The sequence below is a fragment of the Peromyscus maniculatus genome, chromosome 4 (genome assembly GCF_049852395.1).
Source record: "Peromyscus maniculatus bairdii isolate BWxNUB_F1_BW_parent chromosome 4, HU_Pman_BW_mat_3.1, whole genome shotgun sequence".
Lineage (NCBI taxonomy): Eukaryota > Metazoa > Chordata > Mammalia > Rodentia > Cricetidae > Peromyscus > Peromyscus maniculatus.
In genome coordinates this window covers 157,888,975-157,903,652 of record NC_134855.1, presented here as the reverse complement: position 1 = coordinate 157,903,652, position 14,678 = coordinate 157,888,975, and the positions used below count along the sequence as shown (strand labels likewise).

At 52.2% G+C, this 14,678-nt stretch overlaps 1 protein-coding gene across 1 annotated transcript in view; it reads right to left on the bottom strand.

The window, feature by feature from the left end:
* Window positions 1-2,833: 2,833 nt before the first annotated feature.
* The window catches only part of Ntsr1 (neurotensin receptor 1), a 46,577-nt gene continuing 34,732 nt past the window's right edge, over window positions 2,834-14,678 (bottom strand). Inside the window, exons 2-4 of the mRNA XM_006976055.4 lie at window positions 9,847-10,060; window positions 6,650-6,740; window positions 2,834-5,608 (exon numbers count right to left, since the gene is read on the bottom strand). Of these exons, the coding sequence (XP_006976117.2) occupies window positions 5,359-5,608; window positions 6,650-6,740; window positions 9,847-10,060 (555 nt within the window). The 3' untranslated portion in view covers window positions 2,834-5,358. The remainder of the gene's footprint in view (window positions 5,609-6,649; window positions 6,741-9,846; window positions 10,061-14,678) is intronic.

Below are 14,678 nucleotides of genomic sequence, written 5' to 3'. Positions count from 1 at the left end.
TACTGAGTGACTGTTTTCAGGGAAGTAGTAGGTCTCCCCCAGACACCATCTGCAAATGGGTGTAAGTGAGGGCTGCAGTGGGATTCATGTGTCAGGAGCTGAGCTTAGCGAGGACCCGACCTAGCTGTCATCTGGTCTTCAGCAAGACTGAGGGCTAAGCTAAGGGGATTCTTGCTTCAGGCCCTTGAAATCTGGTGCTTCTGGGCCTGGCTAGGGGTTTCCCATGCACCCCAGAACTTCTGCTTATCTCATTAGCGGACCAGCAAGACCAGAGACAGCAGGTATCCCAAACCTAAGGAATAAGGTGCACAGAAGGCCATGCATAGAATAGGTGTGCATACATGTGTGCATATGTGTACATCAGGTCTACACCCGTGTTGGTGTGTATGGTTCATGCATTTATGTCTGCATTATGTGCACTCTCATCTGCATATGGTGTGGTTAGGTTTTCAGGTAAGTATGTATTCTCACACAGTATGTATAGCTGGTGTGTGTGAATGTTTCTATGTGTGTATGAGTGTGCATGGTGTGTGTATGAGTGTACACGGTTGTGTGTGTGTGTGTGTGTGTGTGTATGTGTGTGTGTGTGTGTGTGTGTCTGTGTGTATACGTACAAATGCCTGTGCTGAAGAGGCTTTTTCACTCTACTCAGCGGGTGACAACAGCCTCCTGCATCCCAGGGCAGCCCACCTTTGCCCTCTCTGCTTCTGTCTGCCTCTTGCTTGCTCCTTGCCTGTTCCCCTGATTCGAGTTCCCTGCCCAGCCCCCTCCTTCCACGCAGCATCGTTCTTTCATAAACTCAGCCTGGACATGGTTTCCATGGTGTTTTGATAAAAACTGGAATTCAGATCATAATTGCAGGGGGGGGGAAGGGAGGGTTGGGGAAGGAGGCTTCGCACACACAGGAAGCTTGGCATTCTTTCTTCTTTCAATGTGTTTAGAACATAGGATTCGCTCCCAAGCCCTGCCCTGTTGCCTAGCAATAGTGATGGAGCTGGCAGTCTCCTCCTCTGTCCAGGGCGCAGAATGGGAGACACACTCACATGATCAGAGCTGGGAGGGGCTTTGCTAGGATTGTAGGTTCAGTGGAACGAGTAGTAGTGAGGGGCCAAGGCTACGTGCTGGTTGTCTCTGAACCTCACTTTTGTGACCAGCCTGGAATCCCACCAATAGTGTTTCATTCCTTTGGTGTTTCTGTCTATGTAGTTCTTGGATCTGAATGCCAGCCAGTTCCCCAAGCCTGTGAGATGGAGTTGAAGGACTTCTCCGTGGTATGGGAGAGTTTCACACTATCATCAGAAAGGGGATGGAGTCAGCCTGAGGAAGCCAGACAGGATGAATGAGTGAATGAATGAATGAATGAATGAATGGGAGGCTGGGGAGGATATGGTGACTCTTGGACTTTAGGAAGAATCCCATTAGAGCAGTTGTTAGGAGTGCAGATTCCTAGATCTGAGCTCCTGGTTCCACAAGGCGAGGCAGATGCGGGAGGCTGATGCCAGCAGGTTTACGTGCTTCTGAGGGTATGAAATCCTTTGAGGACTCTGGGGGAAGGGGGAAGAGATCCTGGGGGCTCTGTTGGAGACCTTTCTTCATGTCTGGCAGGAGAACTTTTTAGTAGACAGTACCCTGCCTCTGCCCTGGTGACCTGGGCAGTGCTGGAGTGTGAGTCCCTGACTGTGGTAGAAGGAGCAGAGGTGGGGTAGGAAAGGGATGAGGCAGGTCATACTCCAGTCCAGAAAGCATCTAAGTGGGCGCTGGGCAGGGTGGCTCCAAAGCCAGTGGCCCTGGGTCTTCAATTTATATAAAGAGTGTGTGTACCCAGACATACATGCATATAACCACCTACCCCATCCAATATTTAAGCAAATGGACACAATTCTCATCTCTACCTGTCTTTGGGTACTCTCCCAATCTGTTCAACCTGCAAAGAAAGCAACTTTACTCTCTCTTCAAGGAGCAGGAAGATGGAGGGAGCTGGACAGGTGAAAGGCAGCATCTGGCTGTTCCTCTGTGGCAGAAAACACTGTGTGGGATTATGTGCTGGCTAGATTTATGTCAACTTGACACAATCTTGAGTCATCTGAGAGGAGGAAACCTCCATTGAGAAAATACCTTCATAAGATAGTACTGTGGGCAGCCTATAGAGCATTTTCCTAATTAGTGATGATGGGGGAGGGTCCAGCCCATTGTGGGTGGTGCCATGCTTGGGCAGGTGGTCCTGGGTTCTATAAGAAAGCAGGGTGAGCAAGCTATGTGGAGCAAACCAGTAAGCAGCACTCCTCCATGGCCTCTGCATCAGCTCCTGCCTCCAGGATCCTGCCCTGTGTGAGTTCCTGCCCTCACTGTTTTTGATGATGAACAGTGATGTGGAACTGTGAGTGAAAACCCTTTTCTCCCCAAGTTGCTTTTGGTCATGGTGTTTCATCACACAATAGTAAATAACTGAAACAGATTATAATCCCAAGACAGAGAGAGAGAGAGTCTAGGTAGGTTAGTGATAGTGCAGCTCAGTACTGAGGGTCCAAAGAGCCAAGTGGTTGGGGAGTCAGCTCTGTAGGCAGGAGGGTGGCAGCTTCTGAGGCTGGGGAAAGGGTCCTGTTGGCTTTGAGTTGAGTCTCCTTTTCTAGAGGTAAGACTGGAAAGTGTTCATGGTCGACATCATCATCATTGTTATCATCATGCTGTTATGATGTTCGGTTGCCTAACATCTGAGTGCAGCTCTGCTCAGCTTGGGCCACTTGACATTTGAGTGAAAGCCAGGAAGAACTGTTCATTTTTTCCCTCATTCTGGATGTAGATTTCTTAACTTTGAGGGGAATTCTGTTGTCTAAAATTCCAAAATTTTATTTTTTAAAATTTAACCAGCATTTAAAAGCAGCCATCATTCAACTGTCCATCGAGCTGCCTGCTGAGAACAAGTGAGAAGCCTGGCAGGTGGGCAAGGGAGGTGGGCAAGGGAGGTGGGCAGGGAGGTGGGCAGGGAGGTGGGCAGGGAGGTGGGCAGGCAGCAGGTGTGTGTGCTGGGGGCAGGGACTTTTCACTCTTCGGGAAGGTAGGCAGGGAGGTGGCCAGGATCCCTTCAGTCTTCAGGAGATAAGACCACCACCCATTGCTTATAAGAAGCAGATATAAGCCCACATGTTGCGTCAGCCCTGCCTGCCTTAATGAATGGATGGGTGTGTGAATGGACGCACACACAAAGGCCCAAATTGGGTGTCCACAGCTTCCTTTATTCTTTATGGGGGAGGTCTGGGGGAGAGTGTTCTTCAAAGTGTGGTAGGATGGGGGATATTCTGTCATATATTTGAGGGCACGTGACTTGTGTCCACATCACTACTGGGCTCATGAAACTCTGGATTTGTGGCCCAGACACCAAGGTCAGCCTCTGGAACTATTTCCATCCTGACTTGGCCCTGAGCTGAGGATACCAAGCCAGGTCACAGGTGCATCTGGTGGTGCACGGATGTGTCCCTAACTACGTCAAACACACAGACAAGAGGACAGTAAGGACTTCTAGTGACAGCCACATCATTTCTGGGAGGTTGTATAATAGGGCATTGGCTCTACCCAGCCTCAGGGTATCTCACTTCTCTTTACTCCAGACTGGGTCCTTCACGACAGTCCCAGTCAGCTGAGAGGAGGAAACTGAGGGTCAGAAGAACGGCTTGCCCAAGGTCTGGGGATCCAGGATAGGGACCTGGGGCTGGGCTGCCTGGCCAGGGTATAAGTCCAAATCCTCCTGAAAAAGCATTGGCCTGTGACCCACTCACTGGGCAAGGTGGCTCCACAGGGCTGGGAGGGGCTCCCATGTAGATAGTTCTTGGGTTGAGAGGCCCCACCTCTGGGCTGATCACGTCTTCCTAGTATTGGCAATGAGCCTGATTTGCCCAAGCCCTGCCTTTGATGACCTGAGGGGTCATGTTATTGGCAGAGTGGCTATATCTGGGTGACCACAGATACCCCAACATTCAACCCAATGTTTTATAGTCCTACAGCAGTACTGTTCTCACAGGCCAGCTGCCCATCTATTCATTTCTTTTCCAGACAATGGGGCCCAAGACTCTTTTGCAAAAGGCTGAGCTTGGTTCTCTGGCCCTCCTGCTAGTCCTACCCTGCTGGTCCAGGGCATCCTGGGACCATCTCCAAGTGCTCAGCCAACTTTTTTGGCTGAAGGCTAGATGGTTCTGTCTTGTTTGGAGACAGCTCCCAGAGATGAAAGGTGCCTGCTTTTCTGGGCGCCTAGAACCTGGGCCAGGGCGGCTACTTGGCAGCTGGTAACAAATTGACATATGCCTCTGTCTGGGGCTGCTGGCCAGCTGGATGCTGGGGTGTTGGCCTTTCCTTACCTGCACAATTTCAGACACTGGCATCTTGCTGAGGACCTGGCTCAGTGCCCTACTCAGGAGTCCTGCCCTGAAGCCAGCAGCTGCCAGACTTTAATCTCTACAGCTGTATAGAGACGCAGAACTGTGTATCCCTCCCCCTGCAAAGTCACCTGGACAGGGGAGGCCAGGCCCCACTTATCTGCCATCCTTTTGCAGATCCAAGAGGTCAAGGTGCCAGTGCAAGTGTCCCTGCAAGGCCACTTGAAGCTTGTTCTTGTGAGGACAGGCCTAAAACAGGAGTCCCAGGTCTGTATGACTCCAGTGAGAACTTGGGTCTCTTTAGTGGGCTATAGCTGTCCTGGGTGGAGACAGAGGTGTGGATCCTCTCAGCTTTCCGCTGTGGACCCTGAGCCTTAAGGAGAATGTTGGGGATTTCTCTGGACCACTCTGGGAGAGGCAGTGTGCCCTCCTGCCAAGGAAGGGTCTGGACATGAGGCTCAGAGAGAGCCACAGGATCTGCTGGGCCAGGGCAGGAGTGGAGGCAGGAGGAAGCTGACATGGAGCCTATGCCTATGAACTTGGAGCCCAAGTACAGCTTCAGTCACTGCCTGGCCCAGCTGGTGCGGCCCCGCGGTGCTGTGATGACTACAATAGCCCATCTGCCCGAGAGCCCAGGAGGTGCTTTCATTTCTTCTTTCTAAACATCCATTAGTCTGGGAACAAAGGAGGCTATCCTTGGTGAGTGCTAATTTCTTCTTGTTAGAGGCCTTTTGGGGAGCAGGAAGAGAAGCAGCCTCTGTTCTCATTTTTTAAATTGGAGGTAGGAGAGGGATAGGAGCAAGAACAGAGGATTGGGGAGGAGGGGGCAGAGGAAGAAAAGAAAGAGAAACTGGAAAGAAAGAAGCTTCCAGGTGGAGGGTGCCCCAGCCTTACTGGCACGGTTTAGACTGGCCACTAGTTGGCCCCGTGGAGGCCTAGGAGGGTGCTGCCCTGAACAGAGGCTGAGGCCTCCTCCCAACCTCCTCAGGGCCTAGTACAGGGTCTCCCGAGTGGCGCTGGTGGAGAAGGCATGGTTGCTGGACATGCTGTTCGGCTTCCTAGAGAACGTTGGCCTCTTCTTCCGGTGTCGCCAGCCAGGACACAGGCAGGCCAGTGTGGACAGGAAGACCTGGCGGAAGTTGGCCGAGACCAGGTTGTAGAGGATGGGGTTGATGGCAGAGCTGATGTAGAAGAGAGCGTTGGTCAGCATGTAGAAGTAGTGGTAGAAGTCGAAGAGGAACCTGTGGGAGGACAGGAATTTAGACCCCAATGGCCCTCAGCATGTACAGGGAGCAGACATGGGCAGGATGGTGGCCTGGGTTTCCAAAGCATCCCTAAGGCCTTTCTCCTGGGGTTGTGATGGATCTGGCTTTGACACAGCCCCACTTGGGCATGGCTCCTCCACTTTGCTCCACTTCTCCCAGCAGTACATCTGAATTGTCCATAGAGTCCTATTCAGAGGCTCATTGTCCTAAGGCTTCAGGGCCCACTGGTCCCTAACCACATAACAAAAACAGGAACCACTAAAGCTCCTGATGCCTGTGTATGTTGTGTCCACTCATGAGGATCTTGATCCCCACCCCCAGGCATCCCTGAGCTTCAGAAGCCTTCACGGGGATGTTCCTGTGCTCGCTAAAATCTCCCTGTGAGCAGAAACTATGTCTTGTCCACTGATGCCTATTATTCTGAAGGTAGGTGCTGTTACTCCTGTTTCTGGTAGCTCTGTTCTGGGTACAGAAAGAGTTCGCAGAGCAGGCCTGCCAAGTGGCTGGCCCTCAGATGGCATCCATCAGCTGACTCATTTGCACAAACGGGGTTCGTGCTGGTCACCTGCTTTCCCTCTGGGAGCCTGACTCAGGGTAAGCAGATGGGGCCTCTTTGACCAGTATCCTCTAAGAGCCTGGACATCGAGTCTCCCTGAGTTGCCCAGTTAACACCATTCACAAGTGGCTTGCAGCTGGGAGTTGAATCTATCTGTCTCCCCTGACTTTGCTTCGTTTCCTTTTGTTGTGACAAGTCGCAGCACTGTGTAAGTCTCTTGAGCCCTCAAGTCCAACCCTGGGGTGGCTGTGACCCAAAGGACCTGCAGGTCTGACACAAATGTCTCAGGCATGGCCTTGAGGATCTGCTGCCTGCTCTGACCTCTGGGCTACAGACATCCTCATGCAGCCGTCCTCCCTGGAACCACAGGCTCACAACAGCCCCACCGCATTCCAAACTGGCCTGTGGGTGGTGAGGCTCATGGTAGCCCTGCCCCCGTCTCTTGTAGTCCAAGCACTCACGTAGTCCACTGCTCATCCGAGATATAGCAGAACATGAGACGCCGCACGTGGTAAGGCAGCCAGCAGACCACAAAGGCAATGACAACAGCACCTGCAAGAGTCCTTGGTCTCAGAAACATGGAGAGAGCCACAAGAGACAAGACGGCATTCTGAGGGCATGGGCCTTTCCCCTTTTCTTCCTTCCTCCCTTCCTTCCTCCCTCCCTCCCTTCCTTCCTTCCTTTCTTTTTCTTTTCTTTCTTTTTTTGGTAGTAAAGACACCTGGTGTAGCGGTGTCTGTAACCCAGCGCCAGGAGACTGCTGACCAGTGCGGAGACATGTGCATACCTAGCACTCCTGGGCAAGCCGGCAGAGCTGAACCAGTGATTTCCAGGTTCATGAGAGATACCATTTCAAAAGAGAAGGTAGAGAACAAAAGAGGAAGACATCTGATGTCAGCCTCTGGCTTCCACACACACGTGTACATACACACGCCCACACAAAGCAAACACACAAAACAACCAAAGAGATGCAAGAACGTTAGATGTTGTAGCCACTGTGATAAACAGCAATTGCAAAAACAGAATAACATTCAACACATGATCCAGCACCCCTATTTCTGGGAATCAACTTGAAAGAATTGAAAGGAATGCTTGTACCCCATGTTCACAATAGTATCATTCCTAACTGATCACAGAAGTGGAAGAGACCTGGGAGCCTGTGGACAGACAGGTGGAGCTGCTACCATGTCCTGTCTGTGGTCATGTGGTTCATGCACACACAGGAATGTGTACTTCTGAAACATGAAGTGAGCACTGTACCATGGAATATTATTCAGTATTAAATAGGCAGGAGATTCTCATCTAACATATGCTCCAACACAGACAAACTTGGAAGATGTTTTGTATATCAAGACATACTAGCCACCAACTCTTATATGATTCTGTTTATACCTCCCAGGAGTCAGACCCCCAGGACGGGCAGGGGGACAGATGAGGGGTCCTGCACATAGGTGGTAAGGTGCAATTACTACTTAGCAGTGTGAGTTGCTTAATGTCCCACACTGAGCATCTAACAATGATTATGGTAAGATATTTTATGCTATGCACTTTTGGTATAAAATTAAAAATCCCCAAAAATGCACTTGGGAGAGCTCCCTGAAAACAGAGGATGTGGGACCCTGAGGGTCAGCACAGTGGTCTGAGAATCAGGATGGCTCTGCCCTTGGCCTGACATTTGTGGGGAGCTTTGGTTTGTTGGCCTCTGTATTCTTATCTATACAATGTGAGCTTTCAAGGTTTTCAGTTTTGTTCCATTGAGGGTACAGACCCCCAAAGTTACTGGAAGTAGTTGGGGTACCTTGGGGTCCTAGCAGGGGCTTAGTAGTTGTCTCCTCTTCAATTCTGGCGTCTGTCCTGGGTGAATTGGCTCCCAGTGGGTGTGATCAGAAGGTTGGAATAGCTGGATAGTCATACAGCAACGTAAGATCTCAGAACAGTGTAGCATGATAGAGTAAGTGGACCCTCAGACAGAGTGGGTCTGAGATATTGGGTATAGCCTTGCCAGCTAGTCACTCACTGTAGGGACTTGGTAGAGATCCATTTTTTTCTGTCACACTAGGCAGAGCTTCTCCTAGCTGGGGCAACCTTGAAAGTGAGCAGTCACTAGGAAGGTCAAATCTGGGGCCTTACTAGGGCAGTCACTACAGGGACCACCCCAAGGTACTGGCTCTAGCCTTTTAGCTTGCCGGTCTGTTCCTTTATCTATCCAATATGGATCCTTGAGGTCTTCAGTTTGCATCGTGCTGAGAGAAGCTGCCTAATTTGCTAGAAGCAGAGCTGTGGCATCTTAGGGCCCTGAAGGGCACCCAGTGGCTGTCTCCAAGTCCGAAAACTACTACCACAGTATCCCCTGCCTGGGCTGACATGGGTGAGGGCGAGTTGCACTGCTTGAGCTGACAGTGACCAAGCCCAGAATAAAGAATGCCAACCCGGCCATCCTTTCTGGATGCTGAGGGTGTACCTGCACCTGAGAGGATGCACCCTGACCTGAGAGATGTTCCTGGCTGGGGGCAGGAAGGGCCAGCTCTAATTCTCTGTATGTTTGTTACAGACATAGCCAGGTAGGGATGATGGGGGCTCAGGCAGGGCCTGCAAAGGACTATAAGGCAAAGGGCAACTCAGAAAGATGGGACAGCACCTCTCTAGGGTGGGCCTGGACTTTTGGGGCAGGATGAAAAATGCAGTTGATGGTGCCCTGGCCCAGGTGTGTCCTAGCAGGCAGTCCTGAGCACTGACGTCCCCAGACAGCTCTGCTTGAGGTCTTGGGTGCTCCTCCCTACCTTCAGCCTCAGGCTCCTCCTTGGAACCAGGCCCAGGCCCCACTCATTCTTCCAGTTACCCTGAGAGACATTAGGTTAGTGGGGACATGAGGTCCCTGCTGAGGTCTGCCAATGTCCTTGTGAGGGGTGTTTGAGAATGGGTCCTTCTCACAGATGCTGTCTTTGGGGATAGAGGAGAACATCTGTGAGGAATGCCACCTAGACCCACTCAGAGCTGGTGCCAGCCACTCTGGGCTCCAAGGTGCTGGCCTGGGGGACTCCTTGCTGCCCTGTGCTTTGCCCTGAGACTGCACCTGGAGCTGCTGGGAAAGGGGCAGGACAAGGAAGGAGCCACAGTCATAGCAAAAAATGCAAGACATGGGTCTGGAGAATAAAAAGACTTTTGTCCTGAGTCTTTCCCATCCAACACACCTAATGGCTGTTTCCTAAGGTTGCATCAGCTGCAGGACTCAGGCCTACCCCCTCTGCTCAGCATTGTTGCCAAGTACTGTCTGACCACTCGGCCTTTGCTTGGCATGCCTTCTGCTTACAACTCTGTTACCAGGACCTTCTAGTCCTCAATAGCTAGATGTTGCCTCCAATGAGGTCCCCAGCTGCCAGGTCTGGTCATGTGACATCACTTGTGAGTGTGCCTGGGGTGCACTTGCTTACTTGAAAGAGCCTTGATTTTCAGCAAGAAAGCCAACCCATGTCTGTGAACAGGACTTTGAGCTCAAAGTTGGCACCCAGCCTCTGGTTGACTGAGTGAAGGTATGAGGGAGTGAAGAGGCAGAATGCTGCTGCTGAGCGTGGACCCACACTCTGTCCCGTGCCTTTACCCGTGGTGCTGGGCTGAGCCCCACAGCACTGTCTGCTCCCCGGGGTCTGAGGTTACGTACGTAGGACGAGGACTCCATGGCGCAGGGCCTGGACACGACCAGGCTCGATGGACATGCTGAATGTGCTGTGCTGTAAACTGTTCTGGGTCCCCACAGTGCAGACCCGGCCCTGCTCGTTGGCCTGCTGCACCATGACTGTCAGTTTGTTGGCAATCACAGTGTTTAGGATGGAGATGACCAGCATGGGGAACACAAAGGACATGAAGGTGTTAACCTGCAGAGAGCAAGAGGTGGCCATTAGTCTCAGGCATAGACCTTGTTTATCCACAGACCTGGGGACTATCATGCTAGTGTGCTCAGAGCTGGAGTTGGGAGGTACTTCCTAAGTTAGGAAGGCCATGCCCATCTAGCCTGCCCACCGGGCCAGGCCCTCCCCTGGAACTCCTCCTCAAACTCAGCTCCCACTCCAGTCTGCTTGGAAATGATCAACATAGCCTCTGCTCCTGGATCCGGGTAAAACCCTAGGTGTTCTGACAAGGTTCTGGGCTCTGAGTCCTGAGTCTGGGAATAACATGTCCAGGACTCTAGAACTTAGCATGGTCTTTTCAGTGAGGCTGGGTCCTTGGCTCTCACTCTGCATGCAAACTGTTTGCACTGATGCCTCCATACATTCTCCCCCCCACCTGGTGCCTCTCAGAGTTCTGAAGAAGCGTAGCCCTACTCATCAGTCCAGGCTTTCTGCATAACTCTACATTTGGGGAAACCGAATCTCTGAGGTTCTTGTGGCCAATAACTCAGAAGAGGCTGGACATGGATTTGTTTTCTGACCTGTATGAGTTCAGCTGGCTTCTTCAGCAATGTCCAGCTGACCCTTGGAGCCACACAAATGTGGGCATGTCCTAATTGAAACACATAGAGAACATGGCCAGCACAAAACTTGTGACTTGTGATGAGGACAGTCATGACCAGATCCTGGGAAAGAGGGGAGTGGCCACCCAAAGTGCTGGAGTTGACTGGACTCCCTGGGCCTCTTTTGGGCTTGGGTGCAGCATCTGTGAAGGCCTTGCCTCCACTCCCAGGTAGCCACAGACTATCACTGGGAGGGGCTGGGAAAGAAGCCATCCAAGTTGCCGTTTTGACAAAGCTCTGCTCAACAGTCAGGGCACAAACCATTCAAGGGACAGCATTTCTGCATGTTCTTGGTCAACACCATCTCCCTCTTGGGGCCTGTGTGCCTTCTCCAAGCTGTGTCCCCTCTGACATTGAGAATAGAGGATCTGTTCCATCCCCTGCTCCCCAGGCTCAGGGGCCAGAGCTGCTCCTGCCATGTTCTTAGCTCAGTCCATTGGAAGCCCATGGAGGGTAGGCAAGAAGTTCTCTGATTGCTCTGGGCCCAGCTGTGCCCCATCCCAGGAGACACACTAATTCAATTCCTGGTGAGTCGTGGTGGAATTAAACACACAGAATGTATCCAACACAGATTTAAAATGTCAAAACATTTAAAATACCACACCTCGCTGAACACAGGCAGCAGACAGCTACCTCTGGGACCGGACAGAGCCAGAGCAGAGCAGCAAGACAGGGACAGGCTCTGGGCTCTCCCTGGCCCTCATGCTCCTAGCCCTAAGGTTCCCAGGCTGAGCCCTTTTCCGACCCTTGCCAGGTGGGGCCCAGCCTCCAAACTGTCTGCTTCCAACTTGCAGGAGCATCCCAGTCCTGTCCACACAGAACAGACTTGAGGAACATTTATGGCCTCTGCCAGCTTGAGGATCATGGTGAGTTCACAGTAGGATGCTTCAGTGCCATCCCACCTAACCAGATGCACCCACAGCATCTTCCAATGTGCCTGTCCGAACCAGCTCTGGGTGTCCTAGGGGGCTGACAGGGGCTGACCCAAGACTACCCTGATCTGTGACTCTAAGCAGTGTGGAGGGACACAGCCAATAGCAGGAAAGCAGGAGGGGCAGCAGTGCTAGCGACCTGCTGTGGGAAGGGCTGTCTCATCACAGCCGGGATGTGTAAATGCTGGGAAGACTCAGTGTTGCAGGTCTTTGGGAGGCGCAGCACACACAGCGTCTCTGCCTCCCTGTCTCTGTGTGTGTCTCCCCTGGTATCTCTCTCTTTGTTTTTCTCCTTCTGTTTTAGACATGTGTACCAACTCTCATGGGTGGCAGGACCTGCCTTTAGTGTCCTAAGGCCAGCTAGGGGAGGCTAGTGGACCCCAAGGGCATGCCAGCCTCTGGTGCCCTTGCACCCTGGCTGTTACTGTCCCACTCCATTCTGGATTGGAAATGCAGGGAGGGGCTCCAGAAGGTGGCGGAACACATGGGAGTTGGGGGCTGGAGGTTGCGGTGCAGACTTGAACCTTAGACAGACAGGAGGAGTCCTATGTCCTTGGGCAGCTTTGACCTGGGGCAAGTCCCAGTCAGATTCCAGGTTTAAGGTTTCTTATTGAAAGAGTGACCCAAAGTGCCCCCAACCATTGGGTGCCTTCAGTAGTACCCAGAATTACCATCAGGGTGGGCAAAGGAAGCAAGCTGAGGTTTCTTGTCAGGAAGCTGGGGTGGTTTCTATGAGGAATAGGGGTAGCCCAGCCACTGGTCTCCCTAAATCTATATTTTTGTGCAGAAGGAGGAAGGCAGAATAGAGGGTAGAGAAGAAAAAAGAAGCAGTGGCCAGGGATGGTGAGTCCAAGCTGTACAAAGATGGTATGGGGAGTAGATTTATAGTCTGTCTGTCAACAGGCGAGGATGCAAGCAGCTGGTAGAGTGTACCCCTGACTCAGGCCACCAAATGGTGGCCTTGGCCCCTGAGCTGGAGTTCTTACCCTCATCTACATTTCCCCTGCAGAACAATCCTGAGGCTTCCCCACCCCCTAGTTAAGCCCATTGTGTTTAGATAAAAAGTGGGACTCACTCACTCCAGCAAGCAGCCCACAACGGATGGGAAGGCGCTGAAGGGGTTGCAAGGTCTACGAGCTTCAAAAGACAGAAGGGTAAGGTATGAGAAGTTTCCTGTGCAGTCCTTCCCGGTGTGGTGACCTTCAGGACCAGCCCAGGTTGGTCTGCAGGAGACTGTCTCATCTGTATGGGTGGCTGAGCCCCAGCCAGGACAAGTTCAGCAATGGTCTAGCCTGGGACAGACTGCAGATATAAGACAGTCTTCAAAGGCCAGCACTAGTAGGTTCCTGTGCTCTTACATTTCCTGGCTTCCCTTCTCCAGCTCTGCTGAGACTAGGGATGATGGTGTAATGCACATCAGAAGGACCCGATATCAAGGTTGTCAATGCAGCCTTGTTTGAAATAACAAAAACGGAATGATTCAAATGCCTGCCACCAAGGCAGCCGGCCAGTCCCCATGCATCTGCTCCCTGGGGCACTGGTTGGCACCAGGTGCCCCAAGATAACAGTTTATGAAAAGAGCAAAGGAAGCAAAGGGAAACATCATGGCTCCCCGAGTTCCTCTAAGGCACAGCTTGGCACTACAGAAAACCTGACCAATCTGTTCGGAGGCTGGCAGTACAAGCTTCAGGTGTCCTTTTTGAATTGGAGCTGGAATAACTGGCTCACTGCACAGACTGGACATGTCTCGTACCTTACAGAAGATGCCCTGGTGTGAACAAGGGCCCCCATGCCACACCAAAGCCATCATTTATTCCCAGGTCTGGGAAATATTAGGGACAAAAGAAGCCTGCATCTGGTGGGTCTATTCTCATTTCACAGGTGGGCAGCTGGGGCCCAGAAAACAAGAGGGGGGGTCTCTTAAAGTGACCCCGCCCAGAATTCTACAGGAGCAAGAGTGACTGCACAGCATTTGCTCTCAGGGCAGGATTGTGGAAGAAGACAAAGAAGACATCATCTCAGAGTCCCCACAGGATGCTTGAGGGCTGGGTTCTAGTCAAGTGGCTAACAGGGAGGAGAGGGCTTAAGGTACAAGGAAATTGCCGGAGCAGCTTCTTCTAGAATGAGTGTCCCAAGAGTGGCAGGCCCAGGATGCCATGTTGTCTCAGTCTCCGCTTGAACCCATGTTACCCTTGCAGGTATCTGGGAGTGGTGGCTTTGACCCAGACAAGCTCTAGGTATACCAGGACTGGAAACTGAAGCTTCAGGATTTGCAGCTCAGAAGGGAGACAAAGAGGCAGACTGGACCCCAGCCAGATGAAGTACAGGATGGAGTTCTTCATCTTCATGAGTGAGTGTGCTGAGTACATCCCTCGACTTTCCAGGTAGTACCTCTTTGGGCAGCTACCAGGTTAGGGAGCATCCAGTACAAAGGCTGGGAGTCCTTGGACACCTCTTGGAAAGCTTCTATCCACTTACTTACTTTGCCCCCACCCCACTGTTGGGCCCCTGTCCTTTTCTGGTTTGGAATTATTGGAAGAGGCTGGACCCCAGAGTCCAGTTGGGAGATTTGTGGGGTAGTTCTTAAATCCTACATGGGAGGTCAGGACCGCGGACAGCACCTACCTATGCCGAAGAAGACTTCTGACAGTGTGTGGGCAGGACCCCACTGCCCTTCTGCTCCCAGCAGATGGCACGTACCACCCTCCCACCTCTCTGCGTACTGGCCACTTTCGATGGGCTGTCCAGAGGCGTAGAGGCTGCTGCCTAATTGTGGACTTGGCAACAGAAGGCCTTGAACATCCACATCCTGTCAGTGCCCGGCTGTGCTGGAGGCCTGGCACCAGTTTGGCTGTCAGGAGACCACTAACTCAGCCTGGAGGCCTCAATTGGATTAGGGAAATGGCCTTCTCAACAGCACTGCCCTTGTCCCCACCTGTGCCAGGCCCGAGTGTCTGGGGAGGGCTCAGCGCTGCAGCATGGGTGCAGGCCACCGGGGTCCAGACCCCTCAGCACAGCTGGTGGTGTGGGGCTCGTTGACGGGGTGGAGGG